General features: G+C 62.1%; 1 protein-coding gene across 1 annotated transcript; it reads left to right on the top strand.

Annotated features, from left to right (window-relative positions):
- Positions 1-1,404: 1,404 nt before the first annotated feature.
- Positions 1,405-17,620, top strand: PCSK7 (proprotein convertase subtilisin/kexin type 7; the record flags this gene model as incomplete). Its single annotated transcript, XM_082009906.1, has 15 exons — positions 1,405-1,872; positions 2,301-2,435; positions 2,850-3,015; positions 4,203-4,293; positions 5,096-5,150; positions 6,563-6,701; positions 7,282-7,382; positions 11,392-11,559; positions 12,614-12,721; positions 13,706-13,808; positions 15,979-16,135; positions 16,290-16,384; positions 16,552-16,645; positions 16,969-17,086; positions 17,210-17,620. The coding sequence occupies 15 exons, from the start codon at positions 1,405-1,407 to the stop codon at positions 17,618-17,620; spliced, it is 2,409 nt and encodes an 802-aa protein (XP_081866032.1).
- Between the last annotated feature and the right edge of the window lie 1,548 nt (positions 17,621-19,168).

Genomic DNA, 19,168 nt, shown 5'->3' with positions numbered 1-19,168 from the left:
GGGGCTCGCTGCGGGGCGGGGGCAGGGCCCGGGCCCGGGCCCGGCGGGGCGCGGCGCGGAGCGGCGCGGAGCGGCCCGGAGCCGAGCGGAGCGGCACGGCCCGCGCCCCCGCCGCCCCGCCCCTTCCGGCGCCAGGCGCGGCGGCGGCGCAGAGCGGCGCGCCCGGCCCGCGAGCGCCGCCCTTGCGGATGGGAGGCCGGAGGCGGCGGATGTGACGTAGCTGTCAGCGGCACCGGATATCCGGCGGCGGCGGCCCATGCCCGGTGAGCGCCCGGCGGGGTGGCGGGGGGTGGGGCTCCCGGGATGGGACAGTCGTTGGGCCCTGTCCGCCCCCTCGCTCCAGCGGGGGTCAGCGGCTCGGCTGTCACTGACTCGCCGCGGCCCAAGGCGGCCGGCCCAGCCCGGGGGACGGGAAAGGGGAAGGGGCGCTGCGGGCGCCTGACCTGCCCCCAGGAGCTGGGGGGACCGGCGGCAGGCAGGCAGGGGCAGCGGCCTGCCCGGCAGCGCTGCCCGGCGGCGGCTAGCTGGCCCGAGGCTTCCCCGAGCTTTGACCTCTGGGTCCCTGCCCAACGCCCCCGTGTGTCCCGGCCTCCCCGGCGCCGTCTGCCCGGCGGAGTGGGGAACGCTGGCTCTGCCCCGGGTCGCTGTCGGGCTCCAGCGGGTGCAGGCGCTCTCGGAGCAACGGGCCGGTAAAGCCCTGCTTTTAGGGAGAGAAATCTGGACCTCGGTGTCCAACGCGAACTGCGGCTGGTGAGTTCTACCGCAGGCTCAGAAGCCGGTCGAGAGAGGAAAACGGCCAGGGTAGCCACTAACGGCAAGCTGCTGGCGGGATGTTGAGCTCTGGGCAGCATCAGGGCACGTCCGTGGGTGTGGGAAACCAAGCGGGATCTCAGGAGCTGCCGTGGCTCATGGAACAGGGGCTGAACCGGGGCTCATTGGTGCTTTCTACCGGTGCTGGGTGCCGGCAGGGTCCTCTGGCTGTGAAGCAAGTGAGAAACGGGTTGGGTGGGGCTCCTCCAGAAGAGGAACTGGCTGTCGGCTGCAGGCGCCTCACGGAGTGTGGTGTTTCTCCTGCCGCTCGGACCATGCCGAAAGAAGGAAGTGGCCCCCATTCTGCCAGTCAACAGTGCGGTGTGCTCTGGCCCGGGGCCACCACCCCGGCAGGCAGAGAGGATTGATCCCTGCCCGGCTGGGGTGTGGCTGCCCAGGGCTGTGACCTGGGAAGGAGATGCCTTGGCTTGGGTTTCCCTGGAAGGGGATCTCTGCTGTGCTCGGAGGTTGGCGGCAAGCTCGGGCATGCCAGTGGCTCCCTGGGACCTTCAGCTGAGGCTGTGGCCGCCCTGTTCCAGGTCAGAAGACGTTCTCACTGGTTTTACTTTCTGCTGTTTGCAGCCTGCCTGTCTGATGCCGCATTGGAAGAGGAGGGCGCCGCTATGGAGTGCAGGGATGGAGGCCACCCTCTGTATCCGCACGTGCCTTTGGCTGAGTGCTGCCTGGATCCCCCTCGCATCGTCAGACGGACTGGCCTGTGGCTGGGAGTGTGCTCCTGGCACTGACGCCCGGCACGGCAAGCTGACGTGGGCTGTCAGCTTGGATGCGCCTGAGGAGGAGCTGGAGCAGCGGGCAGAGGAGCTGGCCCAGACTGTGGGGCTGGTGAACATGGGCCGTGTTGGGGAGCTCAGGGGCCATTACCTCTTCACCTACCAGCCCAAGGGCCATGCAGCAAGCGAACCTGAAGCAATAAGGAGGTCAGTGGACGCTTTGTTTGCACAGCACGACAGCGTGCGGTGGCACTCGGAACAGAAGCTTCTGAAACGCTCCAAACGCAGCCTGCACTTTAACGATCCCAAATACCCCCAGCAGTGGCATCTGGTGAGTGGTTTTCCGGCTCTTGTTGTGCTAGCAGGCTCGGCCTGTTTGCGTGGCCGCGAGCAAGATGTCACGTGGCAGGCAAAACGGTCGCTTTTTGTCCTTGTGGTGAGGGGGAAGCTCACTGTGCTCGCTGCGATAACAGGAGGAGGCAGCTCCCGCAGCCGGCCACGCAGCGGTGGCGCTGGGGTGGGCAGAAGGCTTTCAGCTGGGGCACGGTGTCAGCCCTGCGGCACTGGGCACTCCGCTGCATGGCTCGAGCAACTTTTGCTCGCTGTCCGTGTAAAACAAGTCTTCTGTGACCATCCTGTGACTCCTCCTAGCCCTGCATGTCATAGTCTGCGGGCCCAAAAGCTGCAGGAGCCCCTTTCCTCACAGCTGACCCACTCCTCCGCTTTTCTTCTCCCCTCGCTGTCCTTTCTGGTGCTTAGAACAACCGCAAGAGCCCCGGGAAGGACATCAATGTCACGGGTGTCTGGGAGCGGAACGTGACGGGGCGTGGTGTGACGGTGGTGGTGGTGGACGACGGCGTGGAGCACACCATCAAAGACATACAGCCAAATTATGTGAGTGCTGGCTCCACAGCGGAAGCGCGTGAGTGCTCGGCTGCCGGCGGAGCCTGAACCGCGCTGTCGCCCTGGGCTCGGCCAGGGCGGGAAGTGCCAGCGGCAAACCTTTCCCTGGGAGATTGTGCACCCCAGTTGCAGGGTTACCAGCCTTTGTGTTGCCTGTGGGAGGTAGCTGCTTGGACGTGAGAGCTGGCCTCCCTCTGACCCACAGAAGCTGCTAAAGCTGCCTCTGTCGGTCCCTTTCCCACAGCAGCAGATAGCAGTCTTGAGCCGCAGGCCTGTGTGGAAGCAGCCTCTAAGTTCCCGTGACTTCCAGGCTGCGTTTCAGCCCACGTAGCATGCTCTTAAGTCCTGCTTTTCCCAAAGAGAGGAGAGCAGAGCCCTGAGTTGCAGCTGTGGGTCTGTTTTCAGAGCCCAGAAGGCAGCTATGACTTGAACTCCAACGACCCTGACCCTATGCCTCACCCTGACGAGGAGAACGGCAACCACCACGGGACCCGCTGCGCCGGGGAGATTGCTGCTGTGCCAAACAACAGCTTCTGCACGGTGGGAGTTGCCTATGGGAGCCGCATCGCGGGTACGTGCACACTGCTGCACCCCGACATGCTATGCTGTGCTCGTGCCCAGCTCGTGTCCTCTCAGATTCTGTGGGGCCGGCGCAGAGCTCTGTGGGAAGGGCGGCTTGGCCAAAGCGGCTCCGAGCCAGCCGATGCCTTGCTCAGGCTGGTTGCTCTGTCAGAGGGAGGAACCGGCGTCTGTCTGAGCTCCCCTCCAGAGGAGCCAGCTCCTGGCAGAGCGGGATAAGTCTGTGCTGGGGCAGCTTTTCCAGGGGCTTTTCCAGAGTGCTCCCAGCACACCGCCTGCCCGGCCGCAGAGCTTTCAGCAGATGCACATCCATATGGCGCAGCCTAAGCCAGGCAAACGTGTGATGATGTGCCCGCTCCGGTGCAGCCCTGCAGGCTGTATCTGGAGGGACTCGGGGAGCGAATGTTTGCCAACCCCCCGTGCTCCCCTAGCCCTTGGTGGGGAAGGTCCGGCTGCGCATCGCTCCCCCCCTGAGGTGGGACCTGGCACTTCTTTGGGCTTCAGCTCTCCAAAGCTGTGCCCAGCCTTGCGGGGTGAGCAGAGCGGGGCAGCCTCAAGCTCTGCCAGGGGACGTGGAAGCGCTGGTGCCAGCCGGGGTGGGGAGAGCCAGCACATCCCTGGCTGAGCCACTCCGCTCCTCCACGGGGGCGGCTCAGATGCGACAGTAAAAAGCCACGTGTGCTGTGTCAGGCAAGAGCTGAGATGGGTGGGCGGTTGCGCTGTTTATAAATAGGCTTAATTGAGATGCGTGCCTCGTTTCCATTTGTAACATCCTTTGCCAGCCTAAACTGTGATGCAGAACAGTAAGTAGCAATGGTTTGGGTCACTGAAAGCTCAGCATTGAGCCTCCATCAGCTTTGCTGGAGAGGTGGCCTTGCCCTCCTGGTCTGGGCACAGCAGCTGGGGTGTCCTGCGTCTCTTGAGCCTTTCCCTCAGCAGGCAAGCCTGCCGTCCATCCCAAAGCAACGCCTGGCCGTTTGGTGACTTGGACGGGGAAGCAATCGCTCCAGGCAGAGACTAGCCCTGAAAAGCCCTGCGGTACAACTCCAGGAGATCTGGCTCCATCGGGCTGGGAGAGCAAGCATCCCCGGTGTGAACCTGCCGAGGAATTTGTCTGCACAGTTTATACAGCTTGCTTTGGTCCACTTCGGTCACGCTTCGTTGTCCTTCGCCCTGCAGGCATCCGAGTGCTGGATGGGCCCCTCACCGACAGCATGGAGGCCGTTGCCTTCAACAAGCACTATCAGATCAACGATATCTACAGCTGCAGGTGAGCCCCGAGGGGACCCTGAGCCAGGCCATGCCGACACCCAGCGAAGGGCTGTGGGCCCCGCTCTGCCTGGGGACGGGGTCACAGTTGGTGGCTGAATGCTCACACCAGCTCCTCTCCTCCTGTGGCTCCCGCTAGCTTTGAGGCACTGAAACCAGAACCCCTTTTGTGGGTCCTGTGAGCGTGCCTGGCAGCCAGGCTGCGAGGCAGCGGGTTTGTCCCGCAGAGGGAGCGCTCCGTCTGTCCTCCTGGGCTTGGTGCCCGCCTGCGCCCTGCAGTCAGGCTTTCTCAGGGGCTCTGGGCAGCTGAGCCTCGAGGGTGTTTGCAGCCAGAGACGTAGGGTGGTGCTCTCTGTTGCTGCTGGTGAGAGTAACGTCAGTATTCCTGTCACTGGAGAGCTGGCCCGGGATGTGTATGGCACCTACGGTTGCGAGACCTTCTTCTGTGCGCTGCTGCAGCGCGTCCCGCGGGCTGGCTGAGCCAGAGGGGCACTGTGCCCCTCGCTGTGGTCGGGGAGCCCCGGCTGAGCGGTGTGACGTGGACTGGAATGTGTGAGAAGCTGCTTGTTAAATCAAAATCAAACATTTTGTCTGCTGGAATCTGACCCAGGGGCACAGGGCAAACGCAAGAGCAATATCCCAGCAGCGAGGGGCCAACCTGACGGATGGGAAAGTAGAGCACCCTCCGATCCCAGTCACGGTGCTGTAAGGAGCTGGTGGCAGCTTGTAGCTCCTTGTCATGGGAGAAAGAGTTGCTGTCTGCAGCTCCTGGGGCTGTCACTTCATGGTGTCTCTCCTTGCAGCTGGGGTCCAGATGACGATGGGAAAACCGTGGATGGCCCCCATCAACTGGGAAAGGTAAAAAACAGTCCCAGCAGCACGGGTTGCCCCTGGGCCAGCCCTCCAGTGCTCGTGGTTTCTCGCCTGCCCGGACAGGCGAGGAGGGATGTTGCTGTGGCGCAGCGCACGTTTGTTTGCTTCCACCCCTGCCAGCAGAGGCGTTGCATGTTACCGTGCGGTGGGGAGAGGTGATGTCACTGCGGGAGCATTAGATGAGCTTTCCAAGGAGAGGCTGGTTCCAGCAGGAAAACGCTCTTTCGCAACCTGTGGTATTATTCTGACAACTTTTGCAAGCCAAGGGGTGCCCTTTGCTCAGGAGACTGAGCATTCCCGGTGCTAAGGGTGCTTTTGCTGTCATTTTTCTCACCGCAAGATAGCAGTTACGGTGCTGTTCGGACGAATGCTGACGACTGCGCTATCGGTTCACAATGACAAATGGCTCCCAGTTCTGCAAGTTAATTTATTCTCTTCCTGCATGTAGAGATGGCTGTAACCAGCTCTGAGCACAGGCTAAGCTTGCTTTAGCGCAGCAGAGCGTCCAAAGGGCTTTCTGCCCAATGCAGGATGTGCCCTCAGCCGGTGAAGGGAGAGCAGAGGAGAAAGGCTGGTTTCCAGTGGGATTGCTCTCTTGTCCATCAGACACATAGCCTTTCTCTAGGCAGGAATGACGTCTGTGCTTGGTGTTGGCCTGGGAACGCGTGTCCTGAGCGGGGCTGCTGTGGTGTTTCTCGGCGAAGGCAAAGGCCACGTGCTCCTGGGGGCTGGGGCCTCGCAGAAGGGCAGCGGCCGTGTGTGGGGAGCCTCTGTCAGCAGGAAAGCCCCGATGCAGCAGAAAAGCCAGTCCCAGAGTGAGCCCTGCTGAAGCTGGGGGGACTGGGGCCACTGTGTTTCCTCTGGAGTTCAAATGCTGCTCCATCTTTGTGCTGCAATTGCCTGGAAGGTTGCTTTTCCTTTTTTTCTTTCTAATGCAGAATTTGCTTAAAATCGTAGTGAGCTATAGATTGGGCCGTTGCCCAGCCCAGACGTTGGCCGCATTGCTGCCTTAGTAACACGCTTGCTCTGGAATCTCGGTGTCTGGTCGGGGCTGTAACAGACACAACGCCCTGACGCTGCTAGCCTGGTGAAATACGGCCCGCAGGGGTTGTGGCTGGCCCTGCTGTCACCGCGAGTACTTGGCAGGGCTGGTTATTGAACTCTCGGAGCATGGGCTTTGGTTGCTGGATGGAGGTGCCGGGACAGAGCTCTCCGGCACGTCCTGTGCCTGTGCCAGCTCGGGAGAGGCGCACGCGTCCGTCCGCACCTGGGTTAGTGGTGAGGTGCGCCGCGAGGTCCGGGAGCACCCTGCTGCCCCGCGGCCCACACCTCTGGGGTCAGCGAGGAAGGGCCCGCCTGCCTACATGCCCTGAGCAGCGATGGTTCCTTCTCCACAGGCCGCCCTGCAGCACGGCGTGATAGCGGGTCGCAGGGGCTTTGGGAGCATTTTCGTCGTGGCCAGTGGCAACGGCGGGCAACACAATGACAACTGCAACTATGATGGCTATGCCAACTCCATCTACACTGTCACGATAGGTGAGTGCGTGTGCCTTCTGTCTCGTTCCTTCCCAGCGTGGAAAAAGGTGCTCATCCCAAAAGCGCCAAACCTGCCCAGCTGGAAGCTGTGGGAAAGTGTCTGCCCTCTGGGAACGAACATGGTAGCGTGTAGAGGTGCTGGGCTTCAGCCCTCAAGTCTACAGTTTCCCTTTGACCTAGAGAGCAAGAGGAAGCCGAAGAAATTCCTGCCTGCGTTCAGGCCTCCGCCGCTGGGGCTGTGACAGACACACTGCCATGTTGAGGGAGCTACCCGCAATGCCGCGTGCCCATCACGTGTCTTAAAAAAGAAACGTCTAATCTGTTTTCTCGAGGGCAGAAGCTACGTGGAGTGTAGATGATCAGTGTAATACTAAGCACAGTGAAAGGTTATTGTGGCTGCCTTTCCTGTGGATCTTCCAGCCATGAAAAATGCAGGCTTGGGTCTGGTTTCCCTGTCCAGCTGCCAGGCTGTGAAAAAGCACAACTAGCAGGACAGGTCCTCAGGGGCCCGTGACCTTGCAATCTCTGCAGTTAAAACGGAAGAGGCTTCATACGGTCAATGCCTTTACCTTTTTCCCAGGCGCAGTGGACGAGACAGGCTCCATGCCGTTCTACGCAGAGGAATGTGCCTCCATGTTAGCGGTGACCTTCAGCGGCGGGGACAAGATGATGAGGAGCATTGTGAGTACCACGCAAGGCACGGGTCCTCCCCAGTGCTCTGCTAGCCATGCCTGGCCGCAGGCTGGAACAGCCCGGTGCGGAGAAGGGGTTGAAGCTTTGTCCCGTCTGACTGCTGTGTGTCTGCCTTAGGCTGGGAGTTGGGCTCCTTTGCGAGGCAGGGAACGAACGTGCTTTTTAACTAGGTCCTACACTGACAGAGCTCTGAGAGGGAGGCTCCAATTTCTAGTTGTTCCCCATGTCATCGCTGTCTGTCAGCCTGTAACTCGCAGCGCGGGGACCCTCTCTCCAAAAGGGTGTTTGCAGGCACGCTGAGCTGCTGGCCCCAAGCGCAGGCAGATCCTGCGGCGCACCCTGCCCAGCCAGCCCCTTGCTTCTGCGCCCATGGGGTGCAGGAGCACAGAGGGCTGGGAGCAGCATCAGGCTCTTTAAGTTACTTGGCCCCAGCTCCTTCTTTGTTCTGGCACGTGTGCCTCTCCCAGCTGAATTTTTCTGAATATTTTTATCAGCTTTTCCTTTTTTTGCCAAAAAATGACTTCTTGTCAACAAAATGTCCTTTTTGTCCGAGCCAAGTAGCTGGGCCTGTTTTCACCAGCCCCAGGCCTGACCCAGCATGTTCCTCCCTTGGTGCTGGTGCACTCGGCGGGCTGCCAGGCTCACCAGCCCGCATGGCCATGACCTCCTGTCCTGCGGTGTCGGCGGGGACTGCAGAGCCTAAGCCACCCTGGGACGGCTTGGGGTAAATGTCGCTGGCTCCCAGGCCTGACTGTTGGGGCTTGGGTTGTCCCTGGCTTGGAAGGCACCAAAAGGATCTCCCGTCAGGACGGGCAGTTCCCAACAGCACTGTCCTGGCAAAGCCGATGAGGCAGCGGCGTCCCAGTGCCAGATCAGCATCAGCACCGGTGCTCAGGGCTCTCTGGGGGTCTGACGGACGAGGGACGGTGCCTAGGGTGCTCCTGCGAGCAGGGATGTGCAGCCGTGGCTCTGTGCCTGCCAGAGAGGAGCTGAATCCAGGCTTGTCAAACAGGCTTCCCCGCGTGCTGGGTAAACCGGGCAAACAGGGAGAGGCTGGGTTCCTCAGCCACCTGGTTGGGACTCGGCAAGCTCCTCTCGCGGTGCAGAGCCAGGGCGGGAATCCGTGCCTAACTAGAGCGTGGCGCAATCTGCCCGGAGCAATGGCTTGGCTCATGCGGCAGGGAGAGTAAAACCCAGAATGGAGCTGATTTTTTCCTTTCAGAAATAACTTCAATTGTCCCGAGCCGGTTCGGAAACTACCGACGCTAGGAAAAAAGGGAACGGCAGCCAAGCAAGGGCTCTGCTGCACTGTCATCAGGAGTTACAGAGTTTGGGGTTTAGGTCCAGCTTCTCCCAAGCCTGCTGCTGGTGAGAACGCTTTGAAGGTCTCGAACGCCCCTTCATTTCGAATACTGGCCTTACGGGACACGAATGTGGGAGCTGGTATTCCATCAGGGAGCCAGGACGAGATGCCAGGCATAGCCCAGGCACAGCACGTGCCAGAGAGCCGTCCTGTTTCTTCGCGCTACCGCAATCGCTCCTTCAGCGAGCCCATGCCATGCCATGTTAAAACTTAGATGCCCCTTCTTCTGGAGGATAGCCTGCTCCTAAATGCTCTTGAACTTGCTTCAGTGATGTCAGAGTTAACTTCTCTGCAGCCATCTGCTGTTTTTTTTTCTTTTACCAGACTGTAAACTTTGTGTGGTTTCCTTAATGGGAAGAATTTAATACGGCTTCTGGCACTAGCTGCATTTCCTACTGAAAGTTTATGCTGCTCAGGGTGTTCTCTGTAGGACGTGCAGCATCCGAGCGCAAGCTGGAGTTGTTAAGAGCTGGCAGTCAAGCACAGAAGGCAACAAAAGCTACGGCTTTTGGCAGTGCAGGCTGTCTCCCCGTTGGGAACCTCCCGAAGCCTCTTCTGAGGCTCTCTGTGCTCTGCATGGTCCCGTGTGGTCCCTCTGCAGTGGCCCGGTTGTGCTGGAGTGACACCGTGGTCGGCAGTCAAGATGAGGAAGGTCCCAAACTGCAACTGCCATGAGTTTCCCTCAAAGTTGCTTAGTTCAGGCCCAGTTCCTCTCTTTCTCCAAAGGAAACTATCTGCATTCGTCGCTTCTCAACTGGGGTGCGCAGCCCCTGAAGCGAGGGTCTCCCAGGACTCCTTACGTTTGAGTTGGTACTCTGGTCCTAAGGCCCTGTGTGTGTGTCCAGAGGGCCCTGGAGAACATCCGTGCTGTTCAAGTTTGGGGGTGTTTCAGCTTTTAAGATTCCTTCTCCTTCGCAAAATGCTGTGCAAACAGTGGTTGCAAAGGTGCTTTCCTGCCCTTGCTCTGGGGCGAAGCTGCCTGAGCCGCTGCTTGCATCCCACCACATCACTGGAGCTGTCTGCTGGTCTCCTTCCCACCTTGTACTGCTTTTTGCTGGGTGCCCACATCCTGGCCAGGAGCTGTCTGGGAAATGTTTCCAGGCTTTTCAGCAGCTAATCCCTGACCCTCTCCCCCTGCTGCTGCCCTGCTCTTGTTGTTGTTCTGGTCTTGGCTGAGGGAGGATGATGGGATCTCTGGCTGCCCCTCCCGTCTCCCAGCATGATCTCAGCAACCACAGGGAGAAAGAAAGCTCATGTGCTGCAAATTCTTCCCTCCTGCCCCAGGGGAAGCTGCCTGTGCGGAAGAGACATCTGGGAGACGGACAGATTAGCTGTGGTTCGCGTAGGCAGGGGGTTAAGGGCCACCACCTCCCCATGCCTTTGCTCTGGAAGGGGAGTCCTTGGGCCTCCAGAGAACTGGCTCGTTTTGCCTGAAAGCCGTCTATGAAGCAGGTCAGGCTCTGGATGCTGGCCTCGGCGTGCTGTATTCGAACTGGGTGCATCCCCACTGCCCCAGCTTACCTTTCCCTGCCCCTGTTTCCCTGTGGTCGCAGAGAGGCTGGAGGTCTCCCCGGGCGAGGGGCCGTGGACGCTCAGCCGCGGTCCCTCCTTCTGGCGTAGTGGATCTCTCAGGAAGGGGCATGAAGGTGCTGTGTGAACATCCGTGAGCATCCCCTTTAAAGGCGGCTGCGTGCCCTCGCACGCTGCAGAGAAGCCCAGCTATTAGGCCCAGCGGTGCGTGCGGCTGCTCACCTGCCGGAGCTGTCGTGCTCTGACTCCTGCTCAGTGCCAAACCATCTCTTCACCTGGGGCAGACCGCGTGGAGACAGACGCGCCTGGCCGGGCTGGCCTCTGGCAGACCGGGGAAGGGCACTGCTGGCTGCACGAAGCGCCCTGGTCACTGCCGTAGCAGCCGTGCAGCAGGGGCTGGGTTAGCTCCTCTCTCCCCCAGGACGGTCGGCTCAGCCTGACCGAAGGCATCCTGCAGTGGAGAAGGTTTTCACCATCCACAGCAAACAATAACGGGGCACCTCCGAGAGCTGCTGACTCCAGCTTTTCTCCCTTCTCACTCCCGATTTTCCAAGCCTCCTCTTCATGTGTCTGGCCATCCCTGGGGGGGGTCTCTTCCTCCTCAGGCTTGTGGTACAGTAAGAGCAATTACGTGAGCATTGCTGACAGAAACATGTGAGCTGCAGGGCTGTCAAGAAAGCCACCAGCTTGTGCAGCACTGTTGGGGTGCTCATGCAGTAAGTGAGGACCCCGGCCTCCATGCAGCGTACCCAGGCTGCCCTCACTTGCAAGCTGTCTGCCATCTGCCCTGTTCCCTGCCAAGAGCATGGCTGCTGGCCCTGCTCTGCTTGGGCATTGCTCGTTTCTTAATTGTGTCCAGGATGATGGGGGGGAGCCCCAGAGCCCCCATCTCTCCTGCTGTTTGCGTAGCGGCGGGGGTGGGGGGGGCAGTGCTCTTCTCTGGGTGCTCGAGCAGCCAAGCCGCTGTCCTGTGTCCCCGGCGCTTCTGCCGGCAGGCTGGAGTGGTGAGGGCACGGCTCGGGGCCTGGACTCGGTTGCTCGAGTACCTACCCCAGCGTGGCAAACAGTGGCCTGACAAGAGGCATCTCTCCTTTTTCTCGGAAGGTGACAACAGACTGGGATTTGCAGAAGGGCACGGGCTGCACAGAGGGCCACACGGGGACGTCAGCTGCCGCTCCCCTCGCAGCCGGGATGATCGCGCTGATGCTGCAGGTGCGGCCGTGTCTCACCTGGCGGGACGTCCAGCACATCATCGTCTTCACTGCCACCAAGGTGAGCAGCCCTCCTGCTGCCCTTCAGGGGTGCTGCAGGATTGCCGAGGTCCTACTGCGCACATCTTTGTCTACAACTGCCCGCCCCTCTATAAATCTCCCGGTTGTCTGGCTCCCAGCAAAGGGATTGCGTTTTCCCCTCGTCCCTTGTTCCTCCCAGGAATGCAGCTGAGGCATTATCCTCTGTCGTGGTAATAAATGGGGTATTTGTTCCAGGAATGCCTCCAAGCTGCCAGCGTGCAGGTCTTCCGGGGTCTCCCTTGCCCACAGCCCCCGGGAGCGTGTGTGTGTGCGTGCGCGTGGCACGGCTGGCCCGGCCGAAGGGCCAGCACGCATCTCTGCAATGCCGCTCCGCAGTCGGTGCAGTGGGAAAGCGCAGAGCAATGCCCTGCTCTGGCCTTTCCTCGGGCTCTCCGAGGAGTCGGGCTCATGGAAACAGACACAACAGAGAGCTCGGTGGCAAATGCAGCCCTTCCTTTCGCCCGGCCCCGACTCCAGCACAGCTTCGCTGCAGAAAGCAGGAGTGGGAACTGGTGGGAGCTGCCTGATTCGGCCTAGGGACAGGGCTTCTTCCCCACCCCTCTGGGGAGCAGGAATCCGTGTCCAGCTAATGCTGGCACAGGGCAGTGTTTTCCACAACTGCAAGCCAGTGTTGCCGGAGTACTACGACCCGATAAGTGATGGGCCCCAGATCTGTCCTGGCCCAGCTCTTGTTGAGTTAGAGGACTTGGTTCCTTCTCCCCAAGGCTTCTGCTGTCCCACAGACTGTGGCTTGGGCAGCAGGGAGCAGCTGGGACGTTTCAGAGCAGAGGCATTTGTGCCCTTTTGTGCTGCTTGATTTCCTTTCCGAGGAGCTGGGAAGCCTGCTTGTCCTGGGACTTGTTTCAAACAAAGGTCAACCTGTTTCTTTCTAAAAAGGCCATGTGGGTTTGCTTCCCCGCTGCTGTGCGCTGTTTCTGAGCCTCCTTCCCTTCAGGCCTGGTTCCCTTTGCTCTGGGTTTGCAGGGCTGCCGGTGTCCCCCAAGGTAATGAAAGCACCCCGCGTTTCTTTTCAGTACGAGGATCGTCACGCGAAGTGGGACATCAACCAGGCCGGCTTCAGCCACAGCCATCAGCACGGCTTCGGCTTGCTGAACGCCTGGAGGCTGGTTAACGCTGCCAAGGTAATTCCCCTCCCCGTCCCAGGCCTGCCCCGTGGGCAGGTAGAGCAGACGCAGCCCGGTGCCGGGGTCGCCGTGGGGTGATACTGCTGCCGTTCAGGGCCAGCGCTTTGGCCGTCATCCTGCCAGCCCTCACTATAAGGCTGCTTTCGGTATGAAGTCACGAGGATTTCGGCAGCGCCTGAAACCTGCACCCGAGCGCTACGCTCTCAGCACTATATATAGCCATAGGCGAGAGCCGTCGCTGGTGGGAGACGACAGCTCTGATTCATGGCTTGGGGAGTTTCGTCAGCAGCCCCGGCACTGTCCTCCCTACGCAGCTGGCTCCAGGGAGGGCGTCACGCCCCGAGGAACCGGGGCGTTCTCAGCCGGCAGCTCAGCGCTCCGTGGCCCTGGGACTGCCAAGGGAGTGGTGTGGTCAGAGCAGGCCTGGGCATCCCCATCTCTTCCTCCCTGTGCCTCCAGCTGCGTGGAGACCAGGGCACATCCTCGCTTTGGCTCTTGGTCCGTGCAGCTGTGCCGGGTCGCTGCCAGTGGCCAGCAATGCCCTCTCTCTCACAGGGACTTTCCGGCTGCTCTCTCTTCCGGCAGGGCTTTGGGCTCTGCTGCGTTTCCTGCCCTGCTGCGCCCGGGTTTGAAACATAATGGCTTCAAGTAACCGCTGAAAGCCACTTGGGTGGTGGCAGAGTCAAACCCTGAGTCTCAGTCAGCCCCTGCAGCCTGCAGGCAGTCGCTTTCCTTCCGCTCCTAGGCGTGCGGGCACTCCTCTCCAGCCCTGCGGCGCTCGCCGTGGCCCGTGTGTTCGGCCTGGGTTCGCGTGCCCCAGAGCAGCGTCGGGAGAGGCCCTTCGTCCTGGTCCCAGGCTGGGTTGCACGCAGCAGGTGCGCTACAGGCAGGAGCGCCGTGCAAGGGTGGTGGGAGATTGCGAGGTGGGCGTGCAGGGAGGGTGCAACCTCATACTGAATCCTCTCGCCTTTCCCCTGACAGATCTGGGAGTCCGTCCCCTACCTCGCCTCGTACATGAGCCCTGCGCTGAAGGAGGGCAAGAGCATCCCGTTACTCCCGCAGGAGCTGGAGGTCGCCTGGAACGGTAAGAGCAGGTGTGCCACGCGAGAGCATGTGCTCGGGCACGCTGAGGCCGGCGACCCAGCCGGTTCCTGCTGGCGTGGGGCACAGCCGGGCCCACCGACGGCCTGGTAGGGCAAGCCCTGGGCGGCGTGGGGCCACGCAGGGGTTAAGCGTTGGGCTGCCTGGGCTTTTTCCTGTCTCTCTCCGCTGCCCTTCCCCAGGGGATCTGTGTCTGTTGATGTGGTCCCCTCCCCGATAACTCCATCCCATAGACTGATGCTGTTGAGGAGCCAGACAGGCGTTAGCAAGCTGGGGCAGGCTGGGCAGCAGCCAGACCTGCTCCTCTGGCTTTGACCATTTTAGGTAATGCTCCAGCTCCCGACTTGGCCAGCCTCTGTCCACAGAAACAAGGCGCAGCTCCGGCTGCTACCAGCGGGAAGGAGAGCTCGGCCCCGAGCCCTTCCCGGCCCCCCAGCAGGGCCGGGTGCTCTGTCCCACCGGAGATGCTGGCCCAGGGGGGCTGGCCCTGCGCCCCTCGCTGCCCCGGCTGCAGCTCCTGGCAGAGGTGCTGGGGGTTGGCAGTGCACGGGGGCTGTTCCCCAGGATAGACGTCCCCCTGGAAAGAGTTGGAGCTCGGCAGGCCAGCTCACAGGTGGTCCTGTCCCTCCCCAGCCTGCTGCAGGCGGGGGGCATGCTGGGCAGGCCCTGGGCACATGCTCTCCCTTTCTCCTGACCCTGCCCGGCAGCAGGCTGCTCTCTGGCAGGTACCAGCACCCCAGAGGGACAGAGGGGTGACGTCCTGCTCCCCGCGCCGCCTCTGAGGCGAGGCTTGGGGTCAAGCAGCTCCTCTGCCCTAAAAGGAGTTGTGAGCTGAAAGCTGGGCAGCCAGCAGAGTTTGGAAGAGGCAGAAAAGAGGCACTTTGGAGAAATGTGCACAGAGGAGCGTGTGGCCGGGGGCACCACTGTCCCCCAGGTACGGCAGGCTGACTCAGAGTTAACCCTTTCCCCACGTGGCCCCGGCGAACATGCTGGCCAGCTGCTGCAGGCAGGCTGCCTGTTCCTCGGGTGCGCCTGCCTCCCCTCTTAGGAGAGGCTGGGGAGCACCCACCTGCCGCTCGGCCGGGGCTGCCGGGAGGAGGCCGAGCCACGGGCTGAAATCCACTCGGAAGCGTGCCAGGGCTTCCCGTGCTGTAATAAGCAGCTCTGGGGCTGCAAGCGTCTGCGGAGCTGCGGATGGTTTGAGGTAGACGCCAGGCTTCTCATCCCGGTCCTCTTTCCCAACCTGGCTCCTCTGTAACCGTGGGTTCAAAGCAGCCTCCGGGGCTGCCAAAAGCTGGCCCAAATCCAGGGCAGGAAAGAAGTTGACATCATTGCGGTGGCCAAAGCGCTTGGCGTGGGCTCCTGAACCCACAAACCCTGAGTCAAGACCGGGGCAGAGCTGGATGTCGGGGAGCCCTCCGGGCAGTGGCGGGAGTCCTGGAGGCAGCAGCTGGGCCCCACTTGTGAAATGAGGCGTTGGCTGCTGGCAGAGAGGGCAGCGAGGCCTGCCTGGGCCCCCTCCCTGCGAGCAGAGGAAAGCGTGGGTTCGTATCATCTTCCTGCTCCGGGACGTGCTGGGAGATTCCCGGGAATCAGCTTTCCCACTGCTGCTGTTGCCTTTCACCCCTCCTTCCTCACCACCTACTCGGCACCCCTTTCTCAACGTCCTTCCCATCCTGCCCGGTGCTGGCTGAACTGAGGGAGGGGACAAAGGGCAGAGCTGCAGGCAGAGGACAGCCGGTGCTGGCTGCTTCCCACACCTCTGGTCCGGGAGGACCTGACTGTCCCTGGCCCATGTCAAGCAGCCGGAGCGTGCTGTGGGGTGCCCAGGAGGGAGCGTGCCGGGGCACCTTTCCCTGTGCTAGCCAACGAGGTGCGTGAGTGGCTCGGCTTGGACAGACAAGGAGGCTCCTCGCAGAGCATGGACCAGGGCCAGGCCGCCGAGCACAGCAGAGCACGCTTGTGCTGCCGGGCGCTTGGCAGAGCCTCCCTGCATGGGGTGTGGCTGCCCTGGCTCCTGTCTCTTGCTCTGGGGGCACGGGAGGAGGCCGAGACCTTGAGCGTGTGTGTCCTGTGAAGTGGCACAGCAGCCCCTTAGGGCCGGCTGAAAGCGGGGACACCAGCCTGGGCAAACGCTGCCTTCCTTTTCCCAGTCAGCACCGCCGACCTGGAGCTCTCTGGCATGAGGACCCTGGAGCACGTGGCAGTCACCGTCACCATAACCCACCCCCGCCGTGGCAACCTGGAGATCAGGCTCTTCTGCCCCAGTGGCATGATGTCCCTGATAGGGACCGCCAGGAGCATGGACTCGTAAGCACTGAGGGGGACGGGGTGGGGAGACTCCCGCTGCAGGGGCGGACACCCAGCCCAGCTGGCCCTGAGCAGGAGAGCCAGGGCCACGTCCAGCCTCGTTGCTCAGGCTACCATACCCTCTCACGGATCGTTTTTCCTCACCCTTTGGCAGGGACCCCAATGGCTTTGCAGACTGGACCTTCTCCACGGTCCGGTGCTGGGGCGAGGAGGCACAGGGCATGTACAGGCTGGTCATCAGGGACATCGGTGAGTCCTGCCTCCCAGGGACCCTTGATGAGGTGGTGGCAGCAGCTCCAGGCCGTGCCCTGGGGAGCTGCCGGCCCAGGACCTGGGCAGCCGCAGGTTAGCTCTGTGCGGTGCCCACCCGGCCAGGTGGGAGAGTTCCCCGCTGGACCAACCTGTTTCTTCCCCAGGAGACGAAAGCCTAAGGCCTGGGACCTTGAAGCAGTGGCAGCTGACCCTGTACGGCTCCTCCTGGTCCCCAGCAGAGATGAAGGAGCGGCAGAGGTGGGACACCACAACCCCGTCTTGGCGGGTACACAGGAGACGGAGGGCTGAGGGCCGTTATCCTAAGCCTGCGAGCAGGCGCCGCTTGGCAGGAGCAGCGTTGCTGCGAGGTGCTTGGCAGGGTGAGGCTGCAGGCTGGCCGCTGGCCCCTAGTGCGGGGCCCTGGGGCAGCCCTCAGTACACCTCACAGGGGAGCCGTGGGCCATAGAAAATGGCTCTGTTGGCTGGGTCCGACCCAGGAGCGGCAACTCTCAGTAGTAGGAGAGAAACTCCGTCCTCTTTGTGGGCATGTGGGACCCTCACGGGCTGCCTTTGTCCCCCAGGCTGCTGGAGGAAGCCATGAGCGGGCAGTACCTGAGCAGCGACTTCTCCCTGCCCTGCCCTCCGGGGCTGGAGATCCCCGAGGAGCAACGCTACACAATCACAGCCAACACCCTGAAGGTGAGCCTGCCTGTGGGCCGGCAAGACCACCAGCTGGAGCCGAGCGGGGAAGTCCCCGTCCTCCGCAGGAGGGACGGGAGGTGGTTGAGGGCTTTGTTTCTTAAGGGGTTTCCTCCTCCGCAGACCCTCCTGCTGTTGGGATGCTTCGCCGTGTTCTGGACTTTCTACTACATGCTGGAGGTCTGCCTGAGCAGGAACAACGTGGGGCTCGACCTGACTTGCGATGGCTCCACGGCCTGCAAGTGGTACCAGCAGGGAGGGAAGCACAGAGGCCTGGAGAGCGGCCTGGAGCTGGAGTCTGTGCCGCTCTACCGGGAGAAGGACATCGAGGACGTCGAGATGGAGTGTGAGCAGCCACAGCCTGCCCAGGAGGACGAGGGGGAGGAGGGGTCGTGGACCCCCACCCACGCCAAACTTGCCAGCAGCGGCAGAGTGGTGAGCTTCCACGAGGCGGCCCCCTCCGGAGCAGGGTACCTGGGCCGGGAGGCGATGGCCGAGCTCCTCGCGGAGGACAGGGAGCACCAGACGTGCTAGCTGGGGCTGGTGGTTTGGGCTGCGTCCCTCCCTCTCGGTACGTCCTTCCCGAGCACGGGCAGCAGAGCCTTCCTGAGCCACCGTTGCCCATTGCCGGGGAGTCCTGCGGCAGCTGGTGTTGGAAGTGGCTCGGAAACAAGGAGGAGGAGTGCTGGCAGCAGAAGGGGAGCTTCCCTTTCCCTCACTCTGGAAAACAAAGCAAGCCTTAAACCCGTTCCTAATGGAGCCAGCCCCGCAGCGCCATGCGGCTCCCGCCGCCTCGCAGCATGGGGAAGAAGTGTCCCTTTGTCCCTATTTTCTGCGGACTGAGCCTGGAAAACGTGGCAGGGTTCCCACAGCACTGTCAGTACCCAGCAGTTACGCCCAGCTTACACCTGGGAGCCGTTTTGCTCATCGCCAACCTGCGCTTGCTCCCTGTTCCCTGTGCTCTGCCCGTGCCACCTCCTCCTCGTCTCCCGCGGGCAGGCGAGCAGCCCTGCGCGTGGGGAGGCAGAAGGCAGCAGGGTTTTTCTCCACCCTCCTGCCTGGGTGGCCGCGGAGGCACCTCTGGCAGCAGGTATGGTGGCAGCACCCGCTCCCTGCCGGCGGTTGCGCCCGGTGCCCAGAAGGGCTGAGGCCAGGGGCCGTGCCTGCTTTGGGCCGCTCTGGCAGCGGCTCGTCAGTGAGCAGGGTTGGCGTGTTCGTGTGTCTTTTGGGTTCGTTGGTTTATTTTTTTAAAGCCAGGGTTTGTTTTTTAATCAGCAAAGCCCTTTTGTGTAGCTTTCCAAATAAAGTCTTAAAAACCCTCCTCTCCCCTCTCCGTCCCTCCTCTGCCCTCCCAGCACTGCCTTGCTGTGGAAACGGGAGTTCCCCCAGCACCTCCCGGTGCTGGGGTCACTCGAAGCCCTCCGTGCTCCCTGGGAGCCGGGGCTGTGCCGGGCAGGGAGAGGCAAGGGCTGGGCCGGAGTGTTAAAGTAGCGAAGAGGAAGGTCGGTCTTGCGGCTCGGGCTGGAGAAGGCAGAGCCACCCCCCAAGAGCCACCCGACCTGGGCAGGGAAAGCCCCAGCCCCAGCTCTAGTTTTTCCACATTCCCAGCTGGAGGAAGGGGCAGACGTGGCTCAGGCGCCCCGAGCAGCTTTTAGCGGAGGGTGGCTTCGGCTCTCCCGGCGCTGCGGGCTGGAGGGAGGAAACCTCATCGGGCCGCACTAGATGAATAACCTTTTAATTTTGACAAAACGAAGTACAAAACCGAGGCCAATTTTCTTTTCTCCCCGTGCGCAAGGATCTCTGCAGCAGTGGCGCGGGGCTCGTGAGGGGCGGCGGGCAGGCGGGGTGGCTCCGGGAGCCGGGGCGCGCGCCCTTCCCACCCGCGGTCCCAGGGAGGGCAGCGGGGCACCCATGGGTGCCAGCGAGCGCGGCGGGGGCAGGACCAGCTGGCGGCGGGGCTCGCAGCGGTGCGTGCAAGGCCGGAGGAGAGAGGGGGCACGGCGCGAGCACGGCGGGGCTGCGGCGACGTCCCCGAGGCCGGGTGCGTGGCCACGCGCGGGGGCTGCGGCTGGGCGCGTGCTG

Source organism: Phaethon aethereus (genome assembly GCF_964289735.1).
Source record: "Phaethon aethereus genome assembly, chromosome: 23".
NCBI lineage: Eukaryota > Metazoa > Chordata > Aves > Phaethontiformes > Phaethontidae > Phaethon > Phaethon aethereus.
This window is presented reverse-complemented; position numbering and strand designations above follow the sequence as displayed.